At 43.3% G+C, this 26,482-nt stretch overlaps 1 protein-coding gene across 5 annotated transcripts in view; it reads left to right on the top strand.

The window, feature by feature from the left end:
• Positions 1-26,482, top strand: part of MICAL3 (microtubule associated monooxygenase, calponin and LIM domain containing 3) — a 271,709-nt gene that overhangs the window by 171,294 nt on the left and 73,933 nt on the right. For 4 of the 5 annotated variants that reach the window (XM_039249995.1, XM_039249994.1, XM_039249996.1 and 1 more), the window contains exons 16-20: positions 200-373; positions 1,974-2,057; positions 13,559-13,745; positions 23,495-23,583; positions 24,328-24,415. In XM_039249995.1, the coding sequence (XP_039105926.1) occupies positions 200-373; positions 1,974-2,057; positions 13,559-13,745; positions 23,495-23,583; positions 24,328-24,415 (622 nt within the window). Of the gene's footprint in view, positions 1-199; positions 374-1,973; positions 2,058-5,689; positions 5,789-7,578; positions 7,636-10,021; positions 10,130-12,847; positions 12,956-13,558; positions 13,746-23,494; positions 23,584-24,327; positions 24,416-26,482 lie in introns of all 5 variants that reach the window. The other variant, XM_039249998.1, reaches the window with a different exon arrangement.

The raw sequence follows: 26,482 nt of genomic DNA, 5'->3' as shown, positions 1-26,482 counted from the left end.
AGTGCTTCATGCACCAAAGTCTTCCTGACTGCATCTTGAGATTAGAACCTTAAGAGAAGCTGTTAAGCTTAACCTAAAGCAAAAATACCAGCCACCATCCCAGGCACTGGCCACACTTCTTCTTTGAGGGAAGGGCATTTGGGGGGTGAGGGGGGATTTCTCTAACAGAGTCTGGGTTTGGGGCATTGGTGTTTTTCAGGAGGAAGCACCCCGGGGCTACAGAGGAGGAAGGCCCACACTGGTGAGCACTCTGACAGACAGAAGGATGGATGTAGCCCTTGGAAACCAGAACAAAGTGAAATACATGGCAACCCAGCTGCTGGCCAAATTTGAAGAGAATGCACCTCCACAGTCCACTGGCATGAGGAGACAGGTAAACCCCACATTACATCTCATCCATCCACATTTAGTCTGGCCACATAGGATGGAGGGATAGTCTCAGTCAAGAGAAATGGGGTGGGGTGTGTCTCAGCCGAGCATTCACACACTCAACCAGACTGGTGTCTGGTTTTCCCCTTGTCTGACTGTGGCAGAGAAAAGTATTTTATAAGCTCCTTGTGTGCTTTCAGCACTGCTTTATCCTCACTGTTCAGGTCTAAGGTGTCTGTGACAAAAAAATCAGAGGAAGAGTTTTAAATTTCTATATCTATACATGTTTATATGTTCACATACATGCAGACATATTTGGATTATGAAAGACATAGATGTTTACTGAGGAAAATGCTGAAAACTATAATAAAGGTAATCAAAACACCTCTAATTCTGTTAACATTTTGTTGTTTCTTTCTATTCTTTTTTTGGTGCATTTTTGTTTCCATAGTTGAGGTTATTCTTAATATACACTTCCTGTTCTGCATTGTTCACATAACTTTGGGCATATTCCTATGTTGTTCCAAGCTCTATAAGCCTCTAAAATGTATGTGTGCCATGCTTTTCTTAACTCTTCCTCTGGTGTTGGATGTTTTCATTGTTTCTCATCTTTTATGATAAACTACAGAGATAGTAAACATTCTTGTGATAGATCTTTTGTGTGTTGCAAATGGTATTCTTAGGCTATCCTCGAGCTGGGCCAAGACTTATGAACATTTTAGAGTCATCGTGGAGACTAACTTGTGTTCCCATAAGTCAAACCAGAGAGTGCTAGACAGGAGTGTTTTGACTTGAGATGTCGTTGTTACGTCTTGTCTCTCCTCTTGCTAGTCTGAAAGTCACGAAAATGTCTTACAAGAGGAGGTGCTGGGATTCTGAGATTTACACAGAACATTTCTTACAAAACTCCCTAATGAACTGAGAGAACATCCAGAGGAAAGGGAGCCCATTCTTTTTAGTCTTTTACTCTCCTTCTTCATCTTTTCCATACATAATCAGCCGTTGTTCTAGTAGACCAGGGCTGAGGGGGCTACTGACTTTGCTTGGAGTCGGGCCATGATTAACTTCTTCTCACATTTAGCCTTTGGTTATTAATCTTCACACTCTGGTCATGCATGTCGCGGCTCATAGAGAAGATGATAATATTCATTGGTAAACATCTGAGGTTGCCTGAGAGTTCTCGTATCCTGCAGGATCTGCCTCATCTCAGGAAGGCTGGAACGCTCTCTGTGAGAGGAAGTGTGCCCTTAAGGGAAGGTTGTTTTCCTCATTTTGAGCAGAAAGATTAGTTTTCCAAACCTGAATTAGTAGTTTAGGCTCAGAGCTTTGAGCTAGAGAAGAGGATAGTGAAAATTACAGCTTCGGATTTCCTCTTTTTTTCCCTTTTGCCTTTGCTTTTGGCTTGTGGGGGTGGGGTATCTTGTTTTCATTATAAGTGTACCTTTCTAAGAATTAATTGTGTCTCCCCCAACTCCCAGCTCATAGATGTGTGTCTGTCTACCATGCATGAATGTCTTTTTTGTGTCTTCTCCTACCTTAATGTATTTTATTTTGTTTTGTCTCCATGCCCTGTCCCCCACCCATACCTGGCCTGTGTGTCACAGCCGACACAAGAGCGTGGGGCCAGCCAGCCGTCCTGCTGCCTACCTGAGCAGGGTCGCCCTGCTCCCACCCCCCAGTGGAAACAGGTAAAGGAGCTGCCCAGGGACCAGAATGGGTGCTGCTTCCCTGGGCCTTCCAACCCCACTCCTCCCTCTGAGCCAGCCATGGCTGAGGCCTCCAACACTTTAGAATCCTCGCTCCCAAGGACAGGAAGCCTCTGGACTCTTTTGAGTAGCAACTGAGGGGGAAAGTTTAACAGACCATACTGATTGTATTGCATGATTGATTTAACTCTTTGGGAATTGAGAAATCACTTAAAAGGGTAGGTTATTTGCTGTTGAAACTTGCTAAAGCTATGTGGGATGTAGTTTAGTTACCTTAGCATCTACGGTTTTACCATTATAACCTTTGTCCCAAGTTGATATTTTGCTTTCATGTATCCTTGTAACCAGTGGAAGGAGAATCCTGGATTCAGCAAGGCTGAGAATTGGAGCAGTGGAGCCTTTCATGTTAAGTAGGAAAATGTTAGCCAAGAAGTAGCCTTGAACTGTGATTTGTATTTGTTCCAGACCCTCGACAAAGATGATCGTGGGCATTTTCTGGGTGTTTTGTCTCCATTTAAAATACTCTTTGAAATTTTTCAATGAAGTTTTTACAGGATCTCCTAGAAAGCTGCTTGTAAGCAGGATAGGACAGAAAAGGGGGTGGGGCGTGGCACCTGGCTGATAATAGGAAGACCATCAGAAAGATTGGGGCCTCTGCCATATTTTCTCCCAAGTCACAGTTGAGCAAGTTCCTGGTCTAGTGAGTGCAGCCTGGATTCTCTGTCTTATGGTTTGGTATCATTTAGGACTAAGATTCTGAGAGGTCAAGTGAGCTGACCCTCAATTTCCACTTGTGCTTCAGAGTGCCAGCTATTACTGGGAGGTGCTGGAGGGAGTGGCAAGTGGGTTTTATTTGAATTATATTCAGGGCAAAAGTTTCCTTTCTAACCTCTTTTTAAATAATATGCCACATTAAAGGCAGGGCCCATGAGTCTGAGATAGAAGCTAGGAAGCAATGTCCAGACTCACAACAGCCCCCTCAACCTGCTTCTTTCTCTATGCCTAGGGGAGGTCTTCTGGAAAACAAACAAACAAACAAAGTTCATTAGAAATTCAATTTCTCCCCCATGGTCCTCCATTAAGTTCCTCCTAATCCTCCTATACGTGCAAACATATGGTATCTGTCCTTCTCTGCCTGACTTATTTTGCTCAGCGTAACACCCTCAAGTTCCATCCATGTTGCTACACATGGCCAGATTTCATTCTTTCTCATTGCCATGTAGTATTCCATGGTATAGATAAACCATGGGGGAGAAGAAGGGGAAAAATAGTGGGGGAGAGGGAGGGAGGCGAACCATGAGAGACTCTTGAATACTGAGAATCAACTGAGGGCTGATGGGGGTGGGAGGGGAGGGGGGAGATGCACATGGAGGAGGGCACTTGTGGGGATGAGCATTGGTGTTATATGGAAACCAACTTGACAATAAACTATTAAAAAAATAAAAAATAAAAGGTATAGTGATTGGAAAAAATAAACTATGAAAGGAAAAAAATAATAAAATAAAAGGAACTAAAATTTTTTTAAAAACGGAATTCAATTTTATTTTCTTACCTTTGTCTTGAAGTCTACGTGGTTGTGTGATTTGAAAGGTAATTTTTAGTTGAGGATCTGCTGAAGGGGAAAGTGAACTCTAAACTAGATTCCCCCAAACTCTAGATTCTGACAGTATCCAGAAAGGTCGTCTGAGATACGAGAAGCAAAAGGGAAGGAAAGTCAGTAGTAACACATGTAGACGGATGAACAGATGACTTTAAAAGGTGTGTGCCCAGAGCAGCTTTGGGTTGGCTTGCTGGGAGGTCTCAAGGGGTATTAAGTGTGACCCAAGGAGGCTGGCTCAGCCGAGGCCTCTGTCCTGGTGAAGACTGGCACATGAGCTCTTCACCTAATGGAACTGTACCAAAGGGGCATCAAGAGCTTGTTGTTTGTGGAACTGTTTATCTTTCCCCTTTTTGTGAACCATCTGGTGACCTCTAACCTTGTGTGGGATGCGACATGGAGACACATAGCTAGGTTGTCATCTGGGTAATACGGGATTACAGTCCATGAAGTAGAATGCTGCTAGGCTCTGCAGGCCGCAGAATAGAGCCATTGAAGGCAAACCTGGGTTCTGTGGAGTGGGCACCAGAGATCACAGTGGAAAGGGTATCTGAGTAGATCTTGGTGAAACCATGAACAGTGAGAATCCTGTTAGATCGTTGTTCTATGGAGTTTGGAACTGTGAATTTACTTGGCCGTGAAAAAACTAACTCACGTAGTTTTTTCTCAACACTAAATCAGGGGCGGCATCATGAGTCTTGGCCTTGTAAATTTATCTACTAAAAGAGAACATTGGCAGGCAGTGCCACGTGCTCCAGAAACGTGGGAACAGGGGGATCCAGTAGTGTGCTCCAGTGACCCTCTGCTTCTGACTCATCGTCTGTGGCCCTCCTTCTCCCCCTTTAGGAATGAAGGGCTGACTGGCAGTACCTTACCATGACTCACTTTTTGTTTTTCTTGAAGAGGTTTGGATTGAGGCACTAGGGTGTGGCAAGCAGGGCAATGGTGGCCGAGTTGGCACAAGAATCAGTTTGCACTTAGGTCATGGTATAGACGAGGGAAAATGAGTAACAATTTTGCTTGCCAGTGACGACTTCTTTTTTTTTTTTTTATCTAACTGTGTAAACACTTTGGCCCTCCCCGCCCTTCTATCTTTTGATCTCAGAAATGCGTCCTGCAGGCATCCAGCCTTGATATGGAAGTAAATTGTTATGTGAAGTTGGAACAAACAGTGGGACTCTTTCCCCGGGCCTCACAACCTCACAACCTCTGTGGCTCCTTCTCCCTCCCATGCTTCACCTGTGTGCTGCCCCATGTGATCATTCTGGGCATGAGGAAATGGAGGATTCCTCTGGCCTAGAAATAAGTAATTGTTCCCGAAGTACTGAAGAGTTCTCTAAATGATAGATTCACAGGCAGGGAGTAGAAAGGAGAGGGGCAACATGGGGAAATAATCCATGGGTATGTATGGTGTTCAGTTAGTGGAAGATGTTTAAGTTTTATATTCTGTTTCCTGCACTTTCTTGTATTTCCTTGGTAGTTTTCCAGAACGTTTTGAGCGTGAGTGAGGGGACTGAGAAGAGGGAAGCCAGGGCACGGTGTTGTCTTGGGTGAGCCCTCCGGGAGAGTGCTGCTTTGCTGCTGGTGGGTGTAGAGGTGACTGAGCCGTTGGGAGGCAGTCTCCATGTTCCCCTCATGATAGTTGGCCTGTGTGCCCTTTCTCTCTACTTACATCCAAGCCCATTTCTTCTGTCCTCAACTTCCCTGGTAAAACTCACAAAGAAGATACCCTTGATCCCTGGCACTTAGAAAGTGTTAGACTGCAAGTTCTGACCCCAAGGCCAGCTGTGGAGATTGTTCATGTGGTTTGCACTTATCAAACAGCACAAGTGTGACCCGGAGGCCAACGATCAATGGTGACAAGTCGTCCTCCCTGACCATACAGTAACTGCTGTTGAGCATGGAGAGGCAAGGGAGGGATGGTTTTGGCAGATGCCCTTTAGCCCTTCCAGAACCTGCCTAAACATGGCACCTGTTTCACCAATGTTCTCTCTGTTTGTGTCTGTTGGTGTAAAAGCGACGGGAAAAGGAGCGTTCTCGGACCTGCCCCAAAAAAGTGATCACACTCTCTCCTCCCCCTACTCCACCTCCCTGTCGGGCGCCTGGCAGCCAGCAGGTGATCTTCTCTGCATGCTCTGTGGTCCTTGTCTCTGTCTTCCTGCCTGCCTGTGTAGGTGGCTAGGGCAGAGACCAAATCAGGACCCCCTCTTTTCAGAAATAACAAAGAACAGAAAGACCATTTGTAATAGAAGCACTTTTATTGCTACAGATGAACAATTCCCAGTAAGACCTCAGGATAGCACTTAATATATGCAAACCCTGGTTTAATTTAGTCCCACATCATAGGAGAACAACTATGCAAGCAAGCACAGCCTAAAATTTAAACTATATTTGTCACAGATATAAGGTCCAAAAAGCCCCAGAGAGCAACACATTTTTACATAACCTCATTTAAAGCAGCCACTTTTGTCTTGCTGCACAAGGAGATATAATTAGGATGGGCTTTTGGAAGCTTTTTATAGGGCCTCACTACATGAGTTTGATTCCTTCTGATTTTGAGAGCCCTGCCTCGTGCTTTTCCAACTTGTGCCAGCAAATACCTGCCCTTCCCATCTACCCCACTCACACTACAGGCAGACCATTTGAAAATGCTTTATAGAGCAGTTAACCACAGACATGATTAAAGAGGACAACAAGCATACTTTCATAAACTATATTTATAGAATATAAATTGACCTTTGTAGGACATTCCTATAAAATGAAATACTAATTTTAAAGGCAGGATCTATGGAAAGGCATTTTCTCAAGTAAGGTGGCCTATTTAAAAGGGGCCCCTGAGTAACATGTCTGATTGTTAAAGGCCTGCACTGTGTCCCTGGGCCTAAGAACTCAGCCATTGTAGATTTAGTAATTACCCTATACCTTGTCTCTAGGTAATAACTAACACTTAGGTCCAGGTGGCACTCTCAGTTCTTGATGTGTTATCAACATCAGTTCTTACAATAACCCTATGGCAGATACTATTATCATCTCCATGTTACAGATGAGACTGAGGCATAGGGCAGGGAAGCCAAGTACTTTGTACAAGTTCACACAGTAAGTAATGGAGTCAGGAATTGAATCTGGGTGGTGTGACTCTGGAACCCAGGCTCTGGCCTCATCCTGCCTGTGGAGACCACATGTTCATGGGCCACTCAGAAGCTTTGGATTAGTTCTTCCACCAGTATGAGGCCGTCGGCTGAATCCTCACCGGTAATCCAAAGAGTGATGAGTAGCCTTCCCTTTTCCCACACAATTGCTGATAGTTGTTTCCTCAGGTCCGTAGAGGCAGCCATATGCCTGTCTTAGGATTTCCTTGCCTGTCATGTACATATTCCTATCTGTTGACTGAAAATGCTTCCAGTCATCGTCTACTTCTCCCTTTAATAAATGATGCTTTGGTCCCATGTTCCTATTCAGGGACCACTCCCCATCCTGGAGTTTCCTCTGAACTGTTTAACGGCCATTTGTTCAGCCAATTTCCATCTCCTCACCTTTTCCTTTCTAATATCTTGTTATAGAAAACTTCACCCTCCTAACCAGCTTCTCGTTTTAAACCATACATTTAATGCCTCTGATCTTGTGCCACTGTGTGAAAAGAAATATGTTTGTTCCACTTCTGTACTAACCGTAGTTCTTTATTCGTGTGGCTGACCTCACTGGAGGCCAGATGGACAGAGTGTTGGACAGAAAGTTGTCCTGGGGTCGCGGGATTTGATATAGATGGGATTGTGGTTTCCTGGGGTGGGGATCTGTCAGGGGCAGGGGATGTGTGTTGAAATGAATTCTGAATATCTGGCACTGTCACTTAGTAGGGCCACATAGAACATTTGGATGGAGCTTAAGTCTCTACTTTGTTGCCAACAGACGTACAGGGATCTTGATGCTGACAGCCGTGGCAAGCAGAGTCCCCACCATGAGAGGGTAAAAGCATGAATCATGGCATGGGATGCTGAGAGCCAAATGGACGGGGCACGCTGAGGTGGTGGGGCAGAGGGACGGTGGGGATGGTCCCCTCTCCACTTGCTTTGTGCACACTCTGGTCACTCAGCCAAGAGCAAGAATTCTTGTTGCTAACCATATTGACCCATGTAAATAGCATTCACAGGAGAGCATTCATCTGCCCAGCATTGACATCAGTCAGCAGGTGACATTTGCTTACATCTTTGGACATTCAGGGATCTTGAGGTAGAAATTAAGAGCCAAAGCTCTTACTGGTGTGGGGACTTTTCAAGTATGAAGAGCCGATGGAGGGGAAGGAAGGTGGTGACAAGATAGGGGTGCATAATGAAAAGCTTTAGCTAGTCTCTTCTGAAAAACTGAAGGGGGACCTACTGATTACACCTGGCCATCATATAATTTGAATAGCAGAGATGCTCATTTTAAAAAGCCTGCTTATTTTATGAAACTTTTGGTTGTCATTGTTACACTTAAACCTGATCCCTGACTGAGTTAAGCTCTGCAGCAAGAGTGAAGAATCCTATATAACTGTTAATTTCACATGGGCCTTTTTTATTTTTACTTCTCTTTCTGTCTTTGCTCTCTGAGAAATACAGTCACGGTGAAGGAAGCTAGTGCTCTGTTCTTACACTCTGTCGCCAAGCAGAAGCAGGTGACCTGCGTGGATTGGTGCTGGCTTAGGGAGAAGAGACCAGGGCCGAAGTGGAAGGAGGGTGTCCTTTTCATCTCGTCACTCACAGCCCAGCTCTGCTTTCTTCATTTCTGTCTGGGCTGCTTCCTCCCACAGGCACTATGTGCCCAGCCTCTTTCTTCCTTCTTCCCAGGCTGTATTCCTCTCAAAAAGAAAAGTAGGCGTTTTCACAGAGAAGGGCAAGCCCTGCATTTCAATGAATGCATAGTTAATGAGGCCCTGGTGATTTTTTTAATGAAACTGCCTAACTGAAAAAGAATAGAGGGAAGTGTGTTAAATAAAAGGAGAGATGGGCAGGGAGAAACCATCAAAATCTAGGGCTACAATGCCCCAGAAGAAAGGTAGGATTTTGAACTCAGGAATTATGAAGGTTTGCAGGGAATTTTCTTTCATTTTCCCAATGGATTGGTTTCCGGAGTCTTCACTGCAGGGATCCTGTCTAGATACTTTTAAGGGTTACTGAATTTGTTCTCTTCCAGGATTTTCTGTCCACTATTCCATGCTCTTACCCCGTGCACTCACCTGCTCCCATCCACTCCCACCCCCAGTCTTCCCATTAGCTTCACTGCTTTGCCGTCCCTGGGAGAGTTGCCTTCTCCCTTGTTTCTCTCTGGTGGATGATACTCTTCTACAGAGATCTCCCCCTTGGGCCTATGTCTCTGAGCCCACCCCAAGTGCTGAGCTAAGGGCCAGTGAGCTGGCTGAGCATCTGGAGCAGGGGTGGTGACACTCCACATTGTCACCCCTTAAAGCTGTGAATTTAGTGGGGGTGGGGCTGAGTTGGGGGTGTGATGGATCTGCGTGGAGCTAGAGGGGCAAAGGGCTTCTCTCACCATGACAGTAGTACTTCCCTCTGTCATGGGAAATACTGCAAGTACTTCATCCTGAACCTTGTAGGAAACTGGGCAGTTTTCACTTACCAGAGCTCTAAGCCCCCATCTCCCTTTCTGGGGACTGGACAGTTCCCGGCTGCCTGTCCACCACCGAGGAAGATCCCAGCTTACTTTTGCAACACATGCTGCATGCAGTCTCCAGAGGACTTGGGATCTTTTCTCCTGATCATTGCTAGGATTTGGCTGGCTCCTTGGCAGGCAGAGTTTCTGTGAGCACTAGCCATAGGAAGAGACAAAGCCACATTTCTGGCCTTTATGGAGGAGTAAGCTTCGTTCTAGATTTGCTGTCCCTATTTGCTGTTTGTAAGGCCAGTGGAGTGATGAGGTGGTACAATCTCCTTTTGCCCAGAGAATTCCCAGCTCAAGCCTGTGAAGGGCTCTACAGAGCATATAGAGTGGGTGTGTGAGTAGGACACGGCCCCTGGCCTCTGCTGCCTCCTGGCTGGCAGCATTATCCACTTGGGATGGCTAGCATAAGACCACCAAGCAAGAGAAGACAAGGCTTTCAGAGACGGCTCCCGACTGCAGTGACCATGTTCCAGAGCGAGCATCACAGTAAGCATGAGGCAAAGGGTGAGCGAGCTGAAAGTAAAATGGAAGCCTTGCATGAGCCACTCCTGCTTTTGGGAACTAAGAATGTCTCTTCACTGTATTTGTTATTTAGATAAAGGTCTAAAACCCCCAAATTCCTTACATTCAGGTCAGTATGTAACTTTTTATTTAACATTTCCTTTGATTTTTTTTTTCTCCATCTTGTATTTTGTAGCCAGAACCTGAACCTTCTCGTCGATTTTTTGTTGACCAGTGGGAGCTTTCTCTTAGTCTTCGCTCCTCCAACCGCCCCGCCTCTCCCTCCTCTGACTCTCTCCGACAGGTAGCACAGCCTGGGACTTGGCAAAGCTCTTTCCTCTTCAGCCTCTCAGTTCACCTACGCAAATGTCATCGGGCCGGAGGGAGGTTACAGAGCATTTAACTTTGTCCTGTCTTCTGTGGGAATCCGCTTGTGTGTATGTATGTCTGTCTGTGTGTCTGTCTGTCGGTTTTGCATGTGAGGTCTGTAGGCATATGCCAAAGTTAAAGAGGCTGCTAGCTTTCATTGCATCCAATTCTGTCAAAGTAAACCCACTTCTATTATATTTCAACTATATAAAATAATAACAAACATTTTTCAGCCATTAACTTTTTAAATTCCAAATGTCTTTGTATGGATATGTATTACAAAATATGAACAATAGTGTAATTAAATCTCTTAAATGGAGTGGTGAACATGCAGTATTGTGGGTGCCTCTTGAATTGTAATTACTTGAGGAATGAACCCTGCTATTTCCCACAGTGGAACTGATCCAGCTATAGAGTAGTTTAGAGAAAGGTCGGTGGTTCCTTTTGCCCTTTCTGTTTATGTTTCCTGTTCTCGAGCAGTCTGTATGGTATGTGTGTGGAAGCATGTGCATGTGTGGTGGCAAAAGTGTAAGTCCAGCAATTGCCACATTTAGACTGTTTCTTAAGAGTGGGGAGAAGGATACCATCTGCTATTCATGCCAGAAAAAATAAAACTTGAGTTTCCACCTCTTTTGGGGGGATGCTTGTCAGTATTACTGCATCACTGAGAACTGAATGTGACAAATGCCTTTGACACAGGCAGCCCTGGGCTATATTTGCTGAGGATGCCAGTTTCTGGTGGTAGGGAAGGGTCCTTGCCGAGCAGTGAGGATCCAGAGCTTGCTCAGTGTCCCAGGCTTAGGGGTAGCATCTGGCCTACACCCTCACTTACTTTCTGCACCCTCAGTGTCATCTGTTAAGTGACCTGCTCAGCTCTGCCTGGTGTCAGTCTGTTTCAGGAGTAAGCTTCCCTAATAGCTCTAATCTAAAGAAGGTTTAGATATTAGAGCCACTTGTTTTTCTCAGCCATTAATGGGTATAAGCTGTGTAGTTAATGAGCAAATGGCACCAATCCTTGGAAATCTCCTTATTTTAAATTGAAAAATAGAATTGACTCCTCAGTTCCAGCTGAATCTTGGAGAATTGTTTGCTCATTTGTACTGTTATTCTCGTGTTCACATAGAGCTAGTTTCCCCCCCAGCCCACTTATCTTGTCTGCCCCTGCCCAGCCCAGGGCACACCATTGCTCAGGCCAGCAGTTCTCTCACACCTGACTTTGTGTGTTGTCCGTTCAAACCACTTCCCGATGGGGTTGTGGACATCCCTAAGACAACTGCTTCTGGTGTGTTCCTCAGTCAGAAGTTCAGGGCTCCCCAAACTAGGCAGGCAGCTCTCTTATTCCACATAGTTTATGAGAGGAGAGTCATGCACACCAGGTGTCCTGGCCATCTTCACATGGAAGGGTGACCTTGGGAGTCTCTAAAGCACTGCCAGCAAGGTTTTGACCTCATTCCCTGGGGACAGACTCCAGCTAGGCTGCCTAGCAGGAAGGCTTACAATTGAAATTTTGTAGTTTTGGTTGTTACTTCTTCAACATTGCTAGGAAGAGGATTGAATTGGTTAGATTTTTTTCTTTTCTTTTTCAACCTATGAAAAAATAATCCCTCCTGGACTAGAAACTTCCCAAGACTTCTGACTTCCCAACTTCCCAAGACTAAACTAAGCAACTTGTCTACATGGCTCCACCTGTTAGCCTACTGCAGCTGTGTTTAAGGTGCCCACCCCAGTCTAGAATGCTTTGGCCTTAGAGCCTGGGTAGATCACATAAATATCAAGGAGGAGAATGGGCTGAGAAGGATTCTTCCAGATAAAGCTCAGAAATACTTGATACATATAACCAGAGTTATGAGTGAAGCATTAGTAGGAGGAAGGTAATACTAGGCTGTTGGCATCATTTACCAAGTGGAGAGTCAGCCTTGCAAGTATAACCTTAGTTTCTTTCTTTCTTTTTTTTTTTATGTTTATTTATTTTTGAGAGAGAGAGAGAGGCAGAGTACACGTGGGGGAGGGGCAAAGAGAGATGGAGACAGAATCCAAAGCAGGCTCCAGGCTTTGAAATGTCAGCACAGAGCCCTACATGGGGCTTGAACTCACAAACCGCAAGATCATGACCTGAGCTGAAGTCAGACGCTTAACCGACAGCCACCCAGGCGCCCTGAGCTTAGTTGTTTTCTAAATGAGGAAATAACTTCCCAAGCCCTCTCCTAGACCCAGCTTGAAACATACTGGTAATCTGGACATGTCCTGTCTGAGTGGGAGTTATTCCTCTTGAATTCTTTATATGTAATTTGAGTCACTAGAATATAGGCCCTTCTTAACTCTGTTCTGTATTTGTATCCATCCTGTCTTCCCACCTCCCTGAACTATATACTCCGAAAAGACATGGAAGACTAAGTTCTCCCTTACTGAATTTAATTATTCCTGCAGACATCATTCTTACCTGTGCTGATACCTCTGTGTGGACATTGACACTCATTTCTCTGACCACCAAGTTTCCCTGCTTGTGGGCACTGTATTGGCATGGTTTGCTGCTGCACCTTGTATTCATTTTATATCTTTCAAAGATTTTTTTCCCCTGTCTTCTTAATTTATTTATTTTTTTTTCCTTCTCATTTCTCATCATTCTGGTCATTTTATAATCTCCAACCAATAGAAGTATATAAAGATGTACACGGGCGGAGTGAGCTCATTGGCTGAGCAGATAGCCAATCAGCTTCAAAGGAAAGAACAGCCCAAAACCCTTCTAGACAAGAAGGAACTGGTAAGAGATGTATTAAGGGCACTGTCTATCTAGATATAGCACAGCTGTGGTAAACAAACCTGGTTTATTCTAAGTAGCTTAGTAACGTATATAACTAATATATGCCATGCGGTGACTTTTTTTAGGTTGTCTGAAGTTTATAACTGAATTTTTAGGACTGATTGGTTGTTTAGAATGTTGTGTGGAAAAACATACTTATTATCTCTAAAAGTGATTGTTTGCTCTAGAGTCCAGGAGACCCACCTCCATGTAGAACCACATGAACTCTGAGTAGGTATTTTTATGCTACCTTCAAAATAGAATTCTGTCAAAATAATTTGGTTTGTTATGAAGTTCTGTAAAACTTACTAGGGATTCCTCTTGGTTGTATCGATTCAGAACCAACTCCTGCCGATTGCTGTATAGAGGGCACCCGTTGATAGTCACTGCAGTAGTGCCATTGTTCTTTGGGAGAGCCAATAGCGAAGTGAGCCATCTTAGTCTGTCTCAAAACAAAATTGCTTAGTGAGGGTTAGTTTCATCTATGGAAAGGGTTGCGCACCTCCAGGAGGTGAGGCTGAGAAGTATTGGCTCTGACATATCTTCCACCATCCCCCATTCCAGGGCTCAATAAAGAAGGAGTTCCCACAGAACTTAGGAGGCAGCGACACGTGCTATTTCTGCCAGAAGCGGGTCTACGTGATGGAGAGGCTGAGTGCTGAGGGCAAGTTCTTCCATCGGAGCTGCTTCAAATGCGAGTACTGCGCCACTACCCTGCGCCTCTCGGCTTACGCCTATGACATCGAGGACGGTGAGTCTCTTTGCACTTGAGGCCATACTTAGAAACTGAGCTTAGCGGGGGCGCCTGGGTGGCTCAGTCGGTTGAGCATCTGACTTCGGCTCAGGTCATGATCTCACAATTCATGGGTTCGAGCCCTGCATCAGGCTCTGTGCTGACAACTTGGAGCCTGGAGCCTGTCTTTGGATTCTGTGTCTCCCTCTCTCTCTGTGACCCTCCCCTGCTCATGCTGTCTCTCTCTCTCTCAAAAATAAATAAAACATTAAAAATTAAAAAAAAGAAAAGAAATTGAGCTTAGGGGCACTTTTTCCACATGAGCTGATCTTAGGGCCTCTTACTGCGTTCTTATAAATACATTTTTTCTGTCTCTCCTAACCCTTCCTATCCATCTCCCTCTACTCTTTGTTTTTTCTCTAAGACTCTTTCTTATAAATATTTCCCTAAAGTCACCAGGCCGTAGCATAGCATTACTCAGTAGTGACGGTAATGAGAATGGCATGTGTTGATGTAAATCACTTCCCTGGCTTCACAGACACTTGCTTTCTAACCTCAGGGTGGGATCTTAAGATAAAAGGGACACGAAGAGAATAAGATTTTTTTTGTCTTTAGAGAGGGAGAAATGACAAGCCTATGGAAGTCCTATTTCTTGCCTCAGGTCAATAACAGTAAATTGAAACTAGATCTCATGCCCCCTGGGTTCTGAGACTTTTGCTTCTTGAGGATGACCAAATTATGCCCACCTCTCTCTAGCATCAGCATTTCTCTGATGAATTGAAAGCTTGTAGCACAGGATCTAGGTCTAATATACTACAGTGTCCAAGCCCCGGCCTTTTATAACATTTGTTGTCTTTATAAATGAAAGACCATAATAGAGCAGAAGGTGGAGAATTATATAAACAACTAAAAAAGCCTGATAGAGGCAAGATGGCATGCCTTCCATCTGAAGGCTCTTTAAAACTCTTTAAAGACATTGATGACTACTACACTCATTCCTATGGAATGCTGAAGAAACTTCATGAAAGGCAGTCTTACTGATTCAAAAGTCATGAAAAGATCTAGATTAATAGGAGTGCTTATAGAGGTGGCATTATGTGCCCTCTTTTTGGATTCCTGGACCCAAACCCCATGTGGGGGCAGGGAGCTGGAGTCCCCTACCCCCACCCGAATACCAAGCAATTCTCCAACACCAGCAGGGTGTCTAAGACTATAGCTCAGTTTTGACACTGTCTCCTCAGCCCAGAGATAGCATCAGACTTCGCAGGTTAAGGACTCAGGCCAGTAAGATTGCCCCCTGGCCCCCTACTTTAGACACCGGTCACAAGCCCCATCAGTGCTTCCGACCGTCAGCTATAGATTGGAGGTTCCAACAACCTCCTTCTTAGGTTCTTTTTATTTGCTAGAGTGTCTCACAGAACTCAGGAAAACACATACCAGTTTGTTAAAGGATATGGTAAAAGATAGCAAATCAATAACCATGTGAAGAAATACATAAGGCAAGGTCTGGGAAAAGGGCATAGAGTGTCCATGCCCTCTCCAGGGGCACCACTTTCCCCACATCTCTACATGTACACCAACTTGGAAGTTGAACGCCATCCTCTTGGGTTTTTATGGAGGCTTCATTGCATAGTCATGTTTGACCAAGTCATTGGCCATTGTTTGATTCCGTCTCCAGCCCCTCTCCCTTGAGGGGTTGGGGGGGGGGTATCCTGAAAGTCCAGCCCTCCAATCACATGGTTGGTTCTCCTGGCAACAGCTCCTGCCCTTGGGTGGGATCCAAAAGTCACATTAATTGTTATAACCAAAGATACCTTTATCTCTATCAACACTTGGGGAATTCCAAGGGTTTAGAGCAGAGTCAGAAACTGTGGATGAAGACCAAATATATATGAGAATATATTTGGTTATCTGAGTGACTAAATATATATGTCTTATAAATCACAATATGGTACTTCCATTACATTGATAGGTAATTTTTGACTGAGGAGATGGTAAGGTGATGTCACATAGGAGAGGGATGCCACAATTAGGAGTGGTCACTTCAGTCATCCAGACTCTGCTAATAATGAATAAGTAGGTAGCTCTGTCAGAAGTAGCAACAAAGCAGCCAAAGTAATGAACTGAGAAAAGCCAACTCTTAACCATTATGGTACCTGGTCCTTATGTAACTTTAGTAGAAAGCACCACCCAGTGAGGGAAGAGTTAAGACAGTTGTCTAAATAGCAAAAGTATATTCTTAGGTATCAAATTTTCTGTTCCACCATTCCTACACACCTGCTTTTTCTGTAACGCATTTGATTTCCAAGGGTAGGGATTGGCAGAGCCCCATCCAGTGTCTTTTAACTGTCCTTGATGTTCAGGTTATTTTAGTAAGCCTTTTACTGAAGTCTAGAAAGAAGATCGCTCAAGGTCCAGCCAATTAATTGATCCACAATTATTTTTGCCCATAGATTGTGTACTCCTCCTTGCCACATTCTCTTGAGGATACAGATGAAATGTAAAATGTTCCTCAGGGAACTTACATTCTGATGGGCATGATAAGACCAGGGCACGTGGAGCAACAACAATGAAGAGTATATGATTAAAGGCTAACAGACGAAATACAAATTATAACTTTGTAGAAGTTTAGAGGAAGAAGAAATCAATGAAGCCTTTAGGAATGACTTAACTGACCTTACATGAGACTCTGAGGAAGAAGGATGAAATGGCTAAGTAGAGGAAGAGATGGCCTACCAGGCAAGAGAACGACGGGAGCTCAGGTGGAAATGACTGTGACATTGGGCGTGGATGAGGCTGGCCAGCCTGGTTGCGTGCTTTGTTGTTGACCCTGGGACAGGGAGAACGGGGTTCCTGTGGTTCTACATGGATGTGGGCCTCCTGGACTCTAGAGCAAACGATCACTTTTAGAGATACATGTGAGATCTGGCACATGGTCAATGTTACATTAAAAATTAGCTCTTTTTGTTACTAATCTAAGAAGCAAAAAATACCACCAAGTTGAGTTTGGGAAGAGTTTGATTCAGGAGACATTAATTGAGCACCTACAACACATAAGGTGATCTCTTATTAAGTCACCCTATGAGTATTCTCTTCATATTCTACATGAGGAAACATGTTTCAAAATGCTAAATAGTTTACATGACTATTGAGTGGTTGAGACATCATTTAAACTGAGATCTGACTTCAGGGCTCATATTCCTTCCATCACATTGTACTGCATTTATAGAGAAAACAAGTTTCTGGAATTTTCTTTTTTCTTTCTTTTTAAAAAAATTTTTAATGTTTGTTTATTTTTGAGAGAGAGAGACAGAATGTGACCAGGGGGAGGGGCAGAGAGAGAGCAAGACAGAATCTGAAGCAGGCTCCAGGCTCTGAGCTGTCAGCACAGAGCCTGATGTGGGGCTTGAACTCACAAACCATGAGACCATGACCTGAGCTGAAGTCAGACACTCAACCAACTGAGCCACCCAGGTGTCCCTAGAATTTTCTTGATAATTACCTTTTGGTTAGACTTGTGGGACTTGTTTTGAAACCTAAGCCTCTTTTCTTTATTAATTTAGAATACCATAGCAGAATTTAGTGAGGATTCCCTGGAGGTTAGTCTATTGAGTTGTATTTTAAAATCTAGGATTCTACTTTGTAGAAAAAAGCAAACTAATGCAGGAAAAAAAATATAAGAAAGGAATGAAAGTAACTATAACTGTAGTTTTCTTTTTTTTTTTTTTTTTAATGTTTATTTTTGAGACTGAGAGATAGAGTGTGAGCTGAGAAGGGGCAGAGAGAAAAGGAGACACTGACTCCAAATCAAGCTCCTGGCTCTGAGCTGTCAGCACAGCCCGATGCAGGACTCAAACTCAGGAGTTGAGAAATAATAACCTGAGGCAAAGTCAGGTCACGTAACCAACTGAGCCACTCAGGCACCCCTATAACTGTAGTTTTCTGATACTGTAATAAAATAAGACTTGGTAACAAGTAATAGAAACTCAAGTCAGATTAAAGTTGAGCATTAGGTTTATATCTTCCTTCTAGATAGCAATCTCAGAGAAAGGTTGCCCTTCCTATCTCACTGTCCCTGAGAATCCCTGAGAACGGCTCTGGCTAGCCTGACTTAGCCACATGCTATATCCTGGAATGGGCTAGAAGGAAAGAAGATATTCTGATTGACCTGTGTAGGTCATATATTTATTCTTGTGGTGGATAATTTTAGGCCTCATGGTTGATAGCCCATCAGAATCACATGGAGGAGGGAAGAGTGTTCCATAAAGAATAATAAGATACAAAACATACAAAAAAGTAGTATATGAGCCAAGCACTAATAAGTTTTGTCTTGTCCTAATTACATTTTCTCTCTTAGCCAAAATTCACAAAAGTGAAATTGTTTATTACAGATTGTCTAAGCTGAAAAAAATAACCCAGTTCATCTCCCCTCAGAGAGGAGAAAGCAGTGAGATTGATTGATGGTCCTTTGGCTGTCAGTGTTCCTGACAATAGATGTAGTGTCTCTGAGTTCTGATTAAGTGCCAATAGCTAGTGGGAAATTCTGTTTCAGAAAACATATTATGTATGTGAATATCATTTGAAATTATGAAAGTCCATAAACTATATTTTTCTAAAAGATTTCATGTTGGGAAGCAAAGTACAGGTAAAAGAACAGAGAAATCAGTTACTTTGAAGGAAAAGAAGAAAGATACAGTAACCAGAGCATCAAGTAAAGAGGAAAAAAGAAAGAAGTCCATCTCATTTTTATTTCCTTTAACTTTTAGGTCCTCCCCTTTTTTTTCTAGCGTTATTGAGATATAATTGACACAGAATTACATAAGTTAAGGCATACAGTGTGTTGATTATATACTTTGACATACTTTTATAAATTTTAAAATGATTACCATCGTAGTATTGGGTACCACCTTCATCCCATCACATAGTTACTATTTTTTGTGTGTGATAAGAACTTTCAAGGTCCATTCTTTTAGCAGCATTCAAGCATATAATACAGCATGATTAGCTATAATCACCCTGTTGTACATTAGATCCCCAAGCTTGTTAATCTTATGACTGGAAGTTTGTACCCTTTGACTGGTATCTCCTCCTGTTCCCCACCCCTTAACCCCTGGCAACCACCATTCTGCTATCTCGTCAGTTTGTCTTTTTTTTAGACTAACACATATAAGTGAGATTATACAGTTTTTGTCTTTGACTATCTGACTTACTTCACTTAGCATAGTGCCTTCAGGGTCCATCTAAGTTGTTACAAATGCAGGATTTCCTTCTTTCTCATAGCTAATATTCTCTTGTGTACATGTACCACATCTTTTTTATCCATCCATTCATTGACAAACATTTAAGGTTGTTTCCATATCTTGGCTATTGTGAGTAATGCTGAGTATTGTGAGTAATGAACATGGGAGTGTGGAAACTGTACAAGATCCTGATTTTCCATTTCTTTGACTGTATACCCAGAGGTGGAATTTTTGGACCATATGGTAGTTCTATTTTTAATTTACTGAGGAACAGCCATACTGTTTTCCAGAGTAGCTGCGCCAATTTACATTCCCACCAGAAGTTCATTAGGGTTCCCCTTTCTCCAAACCCTCACCAACACTTAACTCTTCTCTTTTTGATGGTAGCATTATAACTGGTGTGAGGGGATATCCTGGGTTTCGATTTGCATTTCCCTGATGATTAGTAATGTTGAGCACCTTTTCATCTACCAGCTGGCCATTTGCATATCTTTTTTAGAAAACTGTCCCTTCAGTTCTTCTGCCCATTTTTTAATCAGGTTGTTAGCTTTTTTGCTGTTGAGTTGTATGAGTTCTTCATATATTTGGATATTAACCCCTTGTCAGATATATGATTTGCAAATGTTTTCCCTATTCTGTAGAGAGAAGTATTGCTTTTTCATTTTATTGATTTGTTTCTTTTACCATGTAGGAACTTTCAGCTTTGACGTCATCCCACTTCTGTAGTTTCTGCTTCTGTTGCTTGTGCTTCTGCTGTCCTATATAGGAAATCACTGCCAAGACCACTGTCAAGGAGTTTTTCCCCTGTTTTCCTATAGGGGTTTTGTGGTTTCAGGGCTTATACTTAAGTCTTTAATCCATTGCAAGTTCATTTTTGTGAGTGGTATAAGACGGGTCAATTTCATTCTTCTGCATGTGGTTATCCAGTTTTCCCAACACTGTTGGGAAGAGCCCTCCTTTCCCCATCCAGTGTGCTTGGCTCCCTTCTCAAATATTAGTTATCTGTATATGTGGGGTTTATTTCTAGGTTCTTGATTCTTTCCCATTGGTCTGTGTGTCTGTTTTTATGCCAGTCTCATATACTATGTTGATTACTATAGCTTTGTGTAATCACAAAGTTTTGTGATTAGTTTGAAATCAGGAAGATGCTGCCTCTGGCTTTGTTCTTCTTTCTCAGGATTGCTTTAGCTATTCAGTGTCTCTTGTGGCTCTATTCAAATTTTAGGGTTGTTTTTTCTATTTCTGTGAAAAATGCCACTGGAATTGTGATAGAAATAGCATTGAATCTATAGGTTTGGGGTAATATGGACATTTTAACAGTATTAATTCATGGATATCTTTCCCTGTGTGTCTTTTTTTTTTTTTTTACTGTCTATTTTTATTTATCTATTTATTTATTTTGCGAGAGAGAGCAAGAGCAGGGGAGGGACAAAGAGAGAATCTGAAGCGGGCTCTGTGCTGTCAGTGGAGAGCCTGATGTGACGCTCAAATTCATGAACCATAAGATCATGACACTTAAGAACCAAGAGTCAGACACTTAACTGACTGAGCCACCCAGATACCCCTTGTTTGTGTCTTCTTAAATTTCTTTTACCAAAGTCTTGTAGTTTTCAGTGTGTTGGCCTTTCTCTTCCTTGATTAGATTTATTCCTAAGTATTTTGTTGTTTGTGATGCTAGTGTGAATGGGATTGTTTTCTTTACTTTTTCAGATGTTTTGTTGTTAATGTATAGAAATGATTGCTTTCCGGGAGCCTGGGTAGCTCATTCGGGTAAGCATCTGACTCTTGATTTCAGCTCAGGTCATGATCTCACAGGTTTGAAATCAAACCCTGTGTCAGGCTCTGCACTGACAGCGTGGAGCCTGCTTAGCATTCTCTCTCTCCTTCTCTGTCTGCTCCTCCCCCGCTCCCTCTCTCTCTCTCCCCCCTTCTCTCTCTCAAAATAAGTAGATCAACTTTAAAAAAAAGAAACAGTTCCTTTCTGTGTGTTGATTTTATATCCTGCATTTTTACTGAATTTGTTAATTAGGTCTGGCAGTATTTTGGTGGAGTCTAGTCTAGGATGTTTCATATGTAAGATCAGCATCTTCAAACAAAGACACTTTTATTTCTTCCTTTCTTATTTGGATGCCTTTTATTTCTTTCTCTTACCTGATTACTCTGACTAGGATTCCTAGTACTTTTTGAATAGGAGTGGTGGGAATGGGCATCCTTGTATTCCTCATCTTAGAGAAAAAAATTTTTTCAACCTTTTACCCTGAGAATGATGTTGACTGTGGTTTTGTTGCATATGATCTTTCTTGTAATGAGCTATGTTCCTTCTATACACAATTTGTTGAGTGTTTTTATCATGAAAGGGTGTTATTCTTTGTTAAATGCTTTTTGTGTATCTTTTGAGATAAGATTTTTATCTTTCACTCTGTGTATGTGTTGTATCACATTTATTGATTTGTGTATGTTGAACCATCCTTACATCCCAGGGACAAATCCTACTTTGTTGTGGTGAATGATCCTTTTAATGTGCTGTTGAATTGGGTTTGCTAATATTTGGTTGAGAATTTTTCATTTGTATTCATCAGGGCTATTGATCTGTAATTTTCTTTTCTTGTAGTATACTTATCTGGCTTTGGTATCAGGGTAATTCTGGCCTCATAAAACAAGTTGGAGGGTATTCCCTCCTGTTTAATTTTTTGGAAGAGTTTGAGAAGGATTGCTATTAGTTCTTCTATAAATGTTTGGGTGCGGGTGGGGGGTGCCTGGGTGGCTCAAAATCAGTTGAGCATCTGGCTTTGGCTCACAGTTCATGGGTTCGAGTTCCGCAGCAGGCTTCGTGCTGACAGCTTAGAGCATGGAGCCTGCTTGGGATTCTGTGTCTCCCTCCCTCTCTCTGCCCCTCCCCGACTCACGCACACACACGCGTGCTCGCTTTCTCAAAGAAAATAAACATTAAAAAATTTTTTTTAATAAAAAAATAAATGGTGGCATTCACCAGTGAAACCATCTGGTCCTGGACTTTTCTGTTTGGGGAGGCTTTTGATTACTGGTTCAGTCCCCTTACTCAGTATTGGTCTATTTAGATTTTCTCTTTCTTGCTGATTCAGTCTTGGTATGGTGTATATTTTTCAGACTTTGTTCATTTCTTCTAGGTTATCCAGCTTGTTGGTGTATAATTATACGTAGTAGCCTCTCATGATCCTTCCTATTTCTATGGTATCACTTGTAATGTCTCCTCTTTCATTTCTGATTTTATTTTTTTGAGTCTTCTATTTTTCTGAATTAGTATAATAAAGGTTTGTCCATTTTGTTTATCTTTTCATAAAGCCGGCTCTTAGGGGCGCCTGGGTGGCTCAGTCAGTTAAGCGTCCGACTTTGGCTCAGGTCATGATCTCACAGTTGGTGAGTTCAAGCCCTGCGTCGGGCTCTGTGCTGACAGCTAGCTCAGAGCCTGGAGCCTGCTTCTCATTCTGTGTCTCCCTCTCTCTCTGACCCTCCCCTGCTCACATTGCCTCTCTCTCTCTCTCAGAAATAAAACACTTAAAAAAATGTTTAAAAAGAAGCCGGCTCTTAGTTTTCAGTGTTTTTTTAAAATTGTTTTTATGGTTAGGTTCTCTTGTTTTAACTTTGAGAGCAGAAAAGTTCGTTTGTCAGAGGTGTACCCTTTGCAAATGAAAAAGATAAGTGGGATTACTCCTGTTTTAGTAGTTTCTATAATAGGGTCTGTCCTTTAATTTTCAAAAGCCTTGGCTCTTTTAAAGTGGGAGTAAGGAGGATTTAAAAAAATGACCCTTTGTGACTGACTCCCACTACCAGTGTCATGGGAAAAGCCAAGATCAGTGTTTTTCAGATTTTGGACCACAGCTGCAAAAGAAAATACATGTTACGTTAGGATCCAGTAAACACCTGTAAACACAACTGAAAGCTCTAAGGACTAATACTTAACTCTAATCATGCCACAGTGCACTTTAATGCATTCTGTTGTGGTTCATTCTATTTGTAGTCCATTGCAGGATTGTTTGATTTTATTTTGTATTGGTTTTTAATGCTGGTCCCACCCACTAAAGGGTCGTAACGCTGACTTGTGGATAGTTGTGGGAGAGGGGAGCAGCAGAGGGGCTCAATGCCGCCCCACCCCCTGCAGTCTTCACGCCTCCACCCTGCGCTTATGTTCATTCTTGGTTTCCCCAGAAATGTTACTCCCAGCTTTCCATGTGACCACATCTTTGTTCTACACACACTGCCACTTTGTTTGCTGGCCTTGCCATGCAGTCTTTACTCTGGGCACTGATTGGGTGATGGCTCAATGGCCTTCAGATATCCAAAAGAAACCCCCACCCCCTTCAGGCAAAAGAGGGAGGAGGGCTGAAATCAAAGTTTGTAGGAAGGGCTTGGCCTCCTTGGACAAGAACCCTGGGCAGTAGTGACGGCACCCTGTGGCTAAAGGAGAGAGATAGGAGTGTGCTAAGACCAGGGAGTCAAGTTCAGAATTAAGAGTCTCACTTACTTTTTTCTCCTGCCTCTTCTGCACAGGTAAATTCTACTGCAAACCACACTACTGTTATCGACTCTCTGGCTCCGCACAGAGGAAGAGACCAGCAGTGGCTCCTCTGTCTGGAAAGGTAATGGTCATCTATCTGTAAGTGGGGGAGAAGCAGCAGGAGCATTTCTGCACAATGACAGGTGAAGGTATGGCCAGCAAGGCCTGCCGAATGGCCACTAAATTGCCTTTCCTGTGGGTGGGAAGGGACTGAGAGACGGTCACACGCCATTTGGGGAGGAAACCAACTTTTCATGTATAATCTGATGTTGCATTTGACTAAGGTAATGTTCCATGCACCACCTGAGTTGGATTTGAGAGACTAGATTAGACCTCCCTCCTGCTCACTCTGTATAAAAGATTTTTGTCATTGTAAATAAGCATCTTTCTGAGAGAAGGACACCCTGAAAAGGAACGTGGCTGTAAATAATCTGCTCTGCTTGTCAGTTTCTTTCACTTTCTTTGTTCTGTGAATTATTTGCCAAAGTACCTTTTTTCCTTCTTTTTTTTTTTTTTTTAAAATGAGAGTAACTAGCTCCTCCACCTGTCTTTGTCAAGGTGAACCAGCTATTCTGTTTGTTGCATGATGTTACCTTGTCAGCATGCAGGCTAACATGTCCTTGAGAGGCTTTTGTTAATTGCAGAGGGACTTATGGGAAAAGGTAGATGTAGATTTTGACTCCTGGTGGTATCCACATGAAATACGTCCTGTGATACAGCCTGGATTGACTGGTGGGAGCAACAAACCAGCCAGGCAGGTGCCACTGCCTCCTAAGATTTGAGTGCTTCAGTCAGTCACTCTTCTTTTTCTTGCGGACTCTCCTAGGAGGCCAGAGAACCCCTGCAGGATGGCCCCACTGTGGACACAAATGGACGGGCCAGCGCCGTTCCCAGCCCTGCTGAGAGAACCCCAGGTAGCCTCACTTCCTTGTTTGGCTGGGTGGCGCGTCACTCTCTTGGCCTCTGTGACAAGGCCAAGGGGATGAGCCAGCACCTCCAAAGCAACATTTCTTCGATTGGGCATCAAGTGGCCCAAAACCCTTTGGACTCCTTTTTCATGTGCCAGCTGCTTGCATTTGGAGTCCCCTTTCTCTATGGCCTGTCGGAGGTGCTGGTACAAATCAGAGGGGAGTTTCACTGGCAGACCGTGAGCCAGTAGGGGCACCGTCCAGTAAGCGGGATCACCTGAGCCTCGGTAATGTCTTTTCAGAACCTCAGAGTATTTTGTTGCTATAGCCCTGGGGCCTGTCCACACCCATCAGACACACTGGGGTGGCTGGTCTAGGCCCCATCCAGGTAAACAGGAATTCAGAATAGGCTGCTTTTATCACTGACCCGAGTGAGAGTGTAGAATCGCAGGGCCTTCTTGTCTTGGACTCCTTTGACAGAGCATGGAATTGCAATAAGGCCCCGTGATCTGGATTTATGTTCATCTAAACTTGAAATTCTTGCATCCCCCTCCCTATTTAGGTATCTAGATAAGCTAACACTGCTCTTCTGTTTGACCTGCAACCCACTAAAGGACATGCCCTGTCCTGATCACTTTTGGGCATTTGAACTTCTAATGAGAACCAAGCCCTAATTTGTTCCATTTCCACTAATCATTTCCTTGTGTCGGGAGGTGAATGACACTGTCTCTACCTCTAAAAAACACATTTATTCTGGTTTTAACTCATGGGCTCATGGACATTAGGTTTGTTGTGAAGAACTGTAGTTTTTTCCTTAAAATTGCCTCTCTCTGCTACATGTCAAGCCAGCCTGTGAGATGTGTGCCACAGACTGTTGGGTAGTCCAATACCTTCATTGCGGCTGCAGACTAGACATAGCCCAGGATCATTGTGTAGGTGAGAGAGCAAGTCAACAGGGCCATATTTCTAGATCTCACACTTTTTCTATCTTTTACAACAGATATGTCTCAAGAAGCCATTTACAAACTCATGAAAATTACCATATAAAAACTAAAGATTATCAGCTAATGCTAGAAACTATGGAGAAGGTGTTGGTAGTGAAATTTCCAAATTGGAAAAGAGAAGAATTATCCACTCCACTGTCAAATGAGAAGTTTTTAGAGTTGCTTCTTTCCCTATGCTTAAGAACTAGAGAAAGGGAGAATGTGCCCAGAGGGGGCATGATTTAGAGGCCGAGACCCTGCAAACCCCAGCTAAGCTAGGGAAAATTCGGCCTCTCCTCCTGTGTGCCCTTCATATAATCCAGGGAAACTTTTTAAGTGCCCTGCCAATTGGACCAACATTTTATAGGAATGTTTAAGCCACAAATGACTTTGAAACCTTCTATAGCCTTGAAATCCTTTGTAATCTGTCTTTCCCCCTGAAAAGCTGGCAGCCTTTTGCAGTTGACACTCTCAGAGCACCAGCGGGGGGAGTGCTGGCAGAGAAAAATTACCACAGGGATCTAGACCGAGAAGTCAGCTCTGGGCCCTAGCATGTGCATGTGACCAGGTGAAAGCACCACCTCATCAGTCTAGGTAGCCCTCACCCAGCAGAGGTGGACTTTCCAAGGAACTTGGCTACCCAGTAGAATGACTCAAAGAAATGAGCTTGGTTTGGGGGTATCAAGTGCAGAACATTCTTTAAAAAGAAACACAATGAGGTTCAGGTCATTTCTGAACAAGCCAAATTTGTTCACTTTGCCATGTGGTTCACTTTACCATTCTTACTGTCTAGTGTGAAAGCATAATGGATCTCAGGTTCTTAGCAGTTCTAATGAATTAAAGGGTTCCATAGAGAAGGAGAAGAATATTCTACAAAGCAAAGAGATGAGAGTTGGCAATGTGAAGAAAGAATCCAAGCCCTGAGGATGTCTCAGCCCCTGTGGTTCTTGATTCTGAAGGTGACTTGCCTGTGCTAGCATGAGGGGTTTAAGATGTGACATCCCAAGGAATCACCACTTGAGCCCCTAAAATGAATGAGGCAGGCACTGTCCCCCGCTTTAAGGTACCCTCTAAGACAGCAGGAAGACCA

Source organism: Hyaena hyaena, unplaced genomic scaffold (genome assembly GCF_003009895.1).
Source record: "Hyaena hyaena isolate Hyena2069 unplaced genomic scaffold, ASM300989v1 scaffold_368, whole genome shotgun sequence".
Taxonomy (NCBI): Eukaryota; Metazoa; Chordata; class Mammalia; order Carnivora; family Hyaenidae; genus Hyaena; species Hyaena hyaena.
This window is presented reverse-complemented; position numbering and strand designations above follow the sequence as displayed.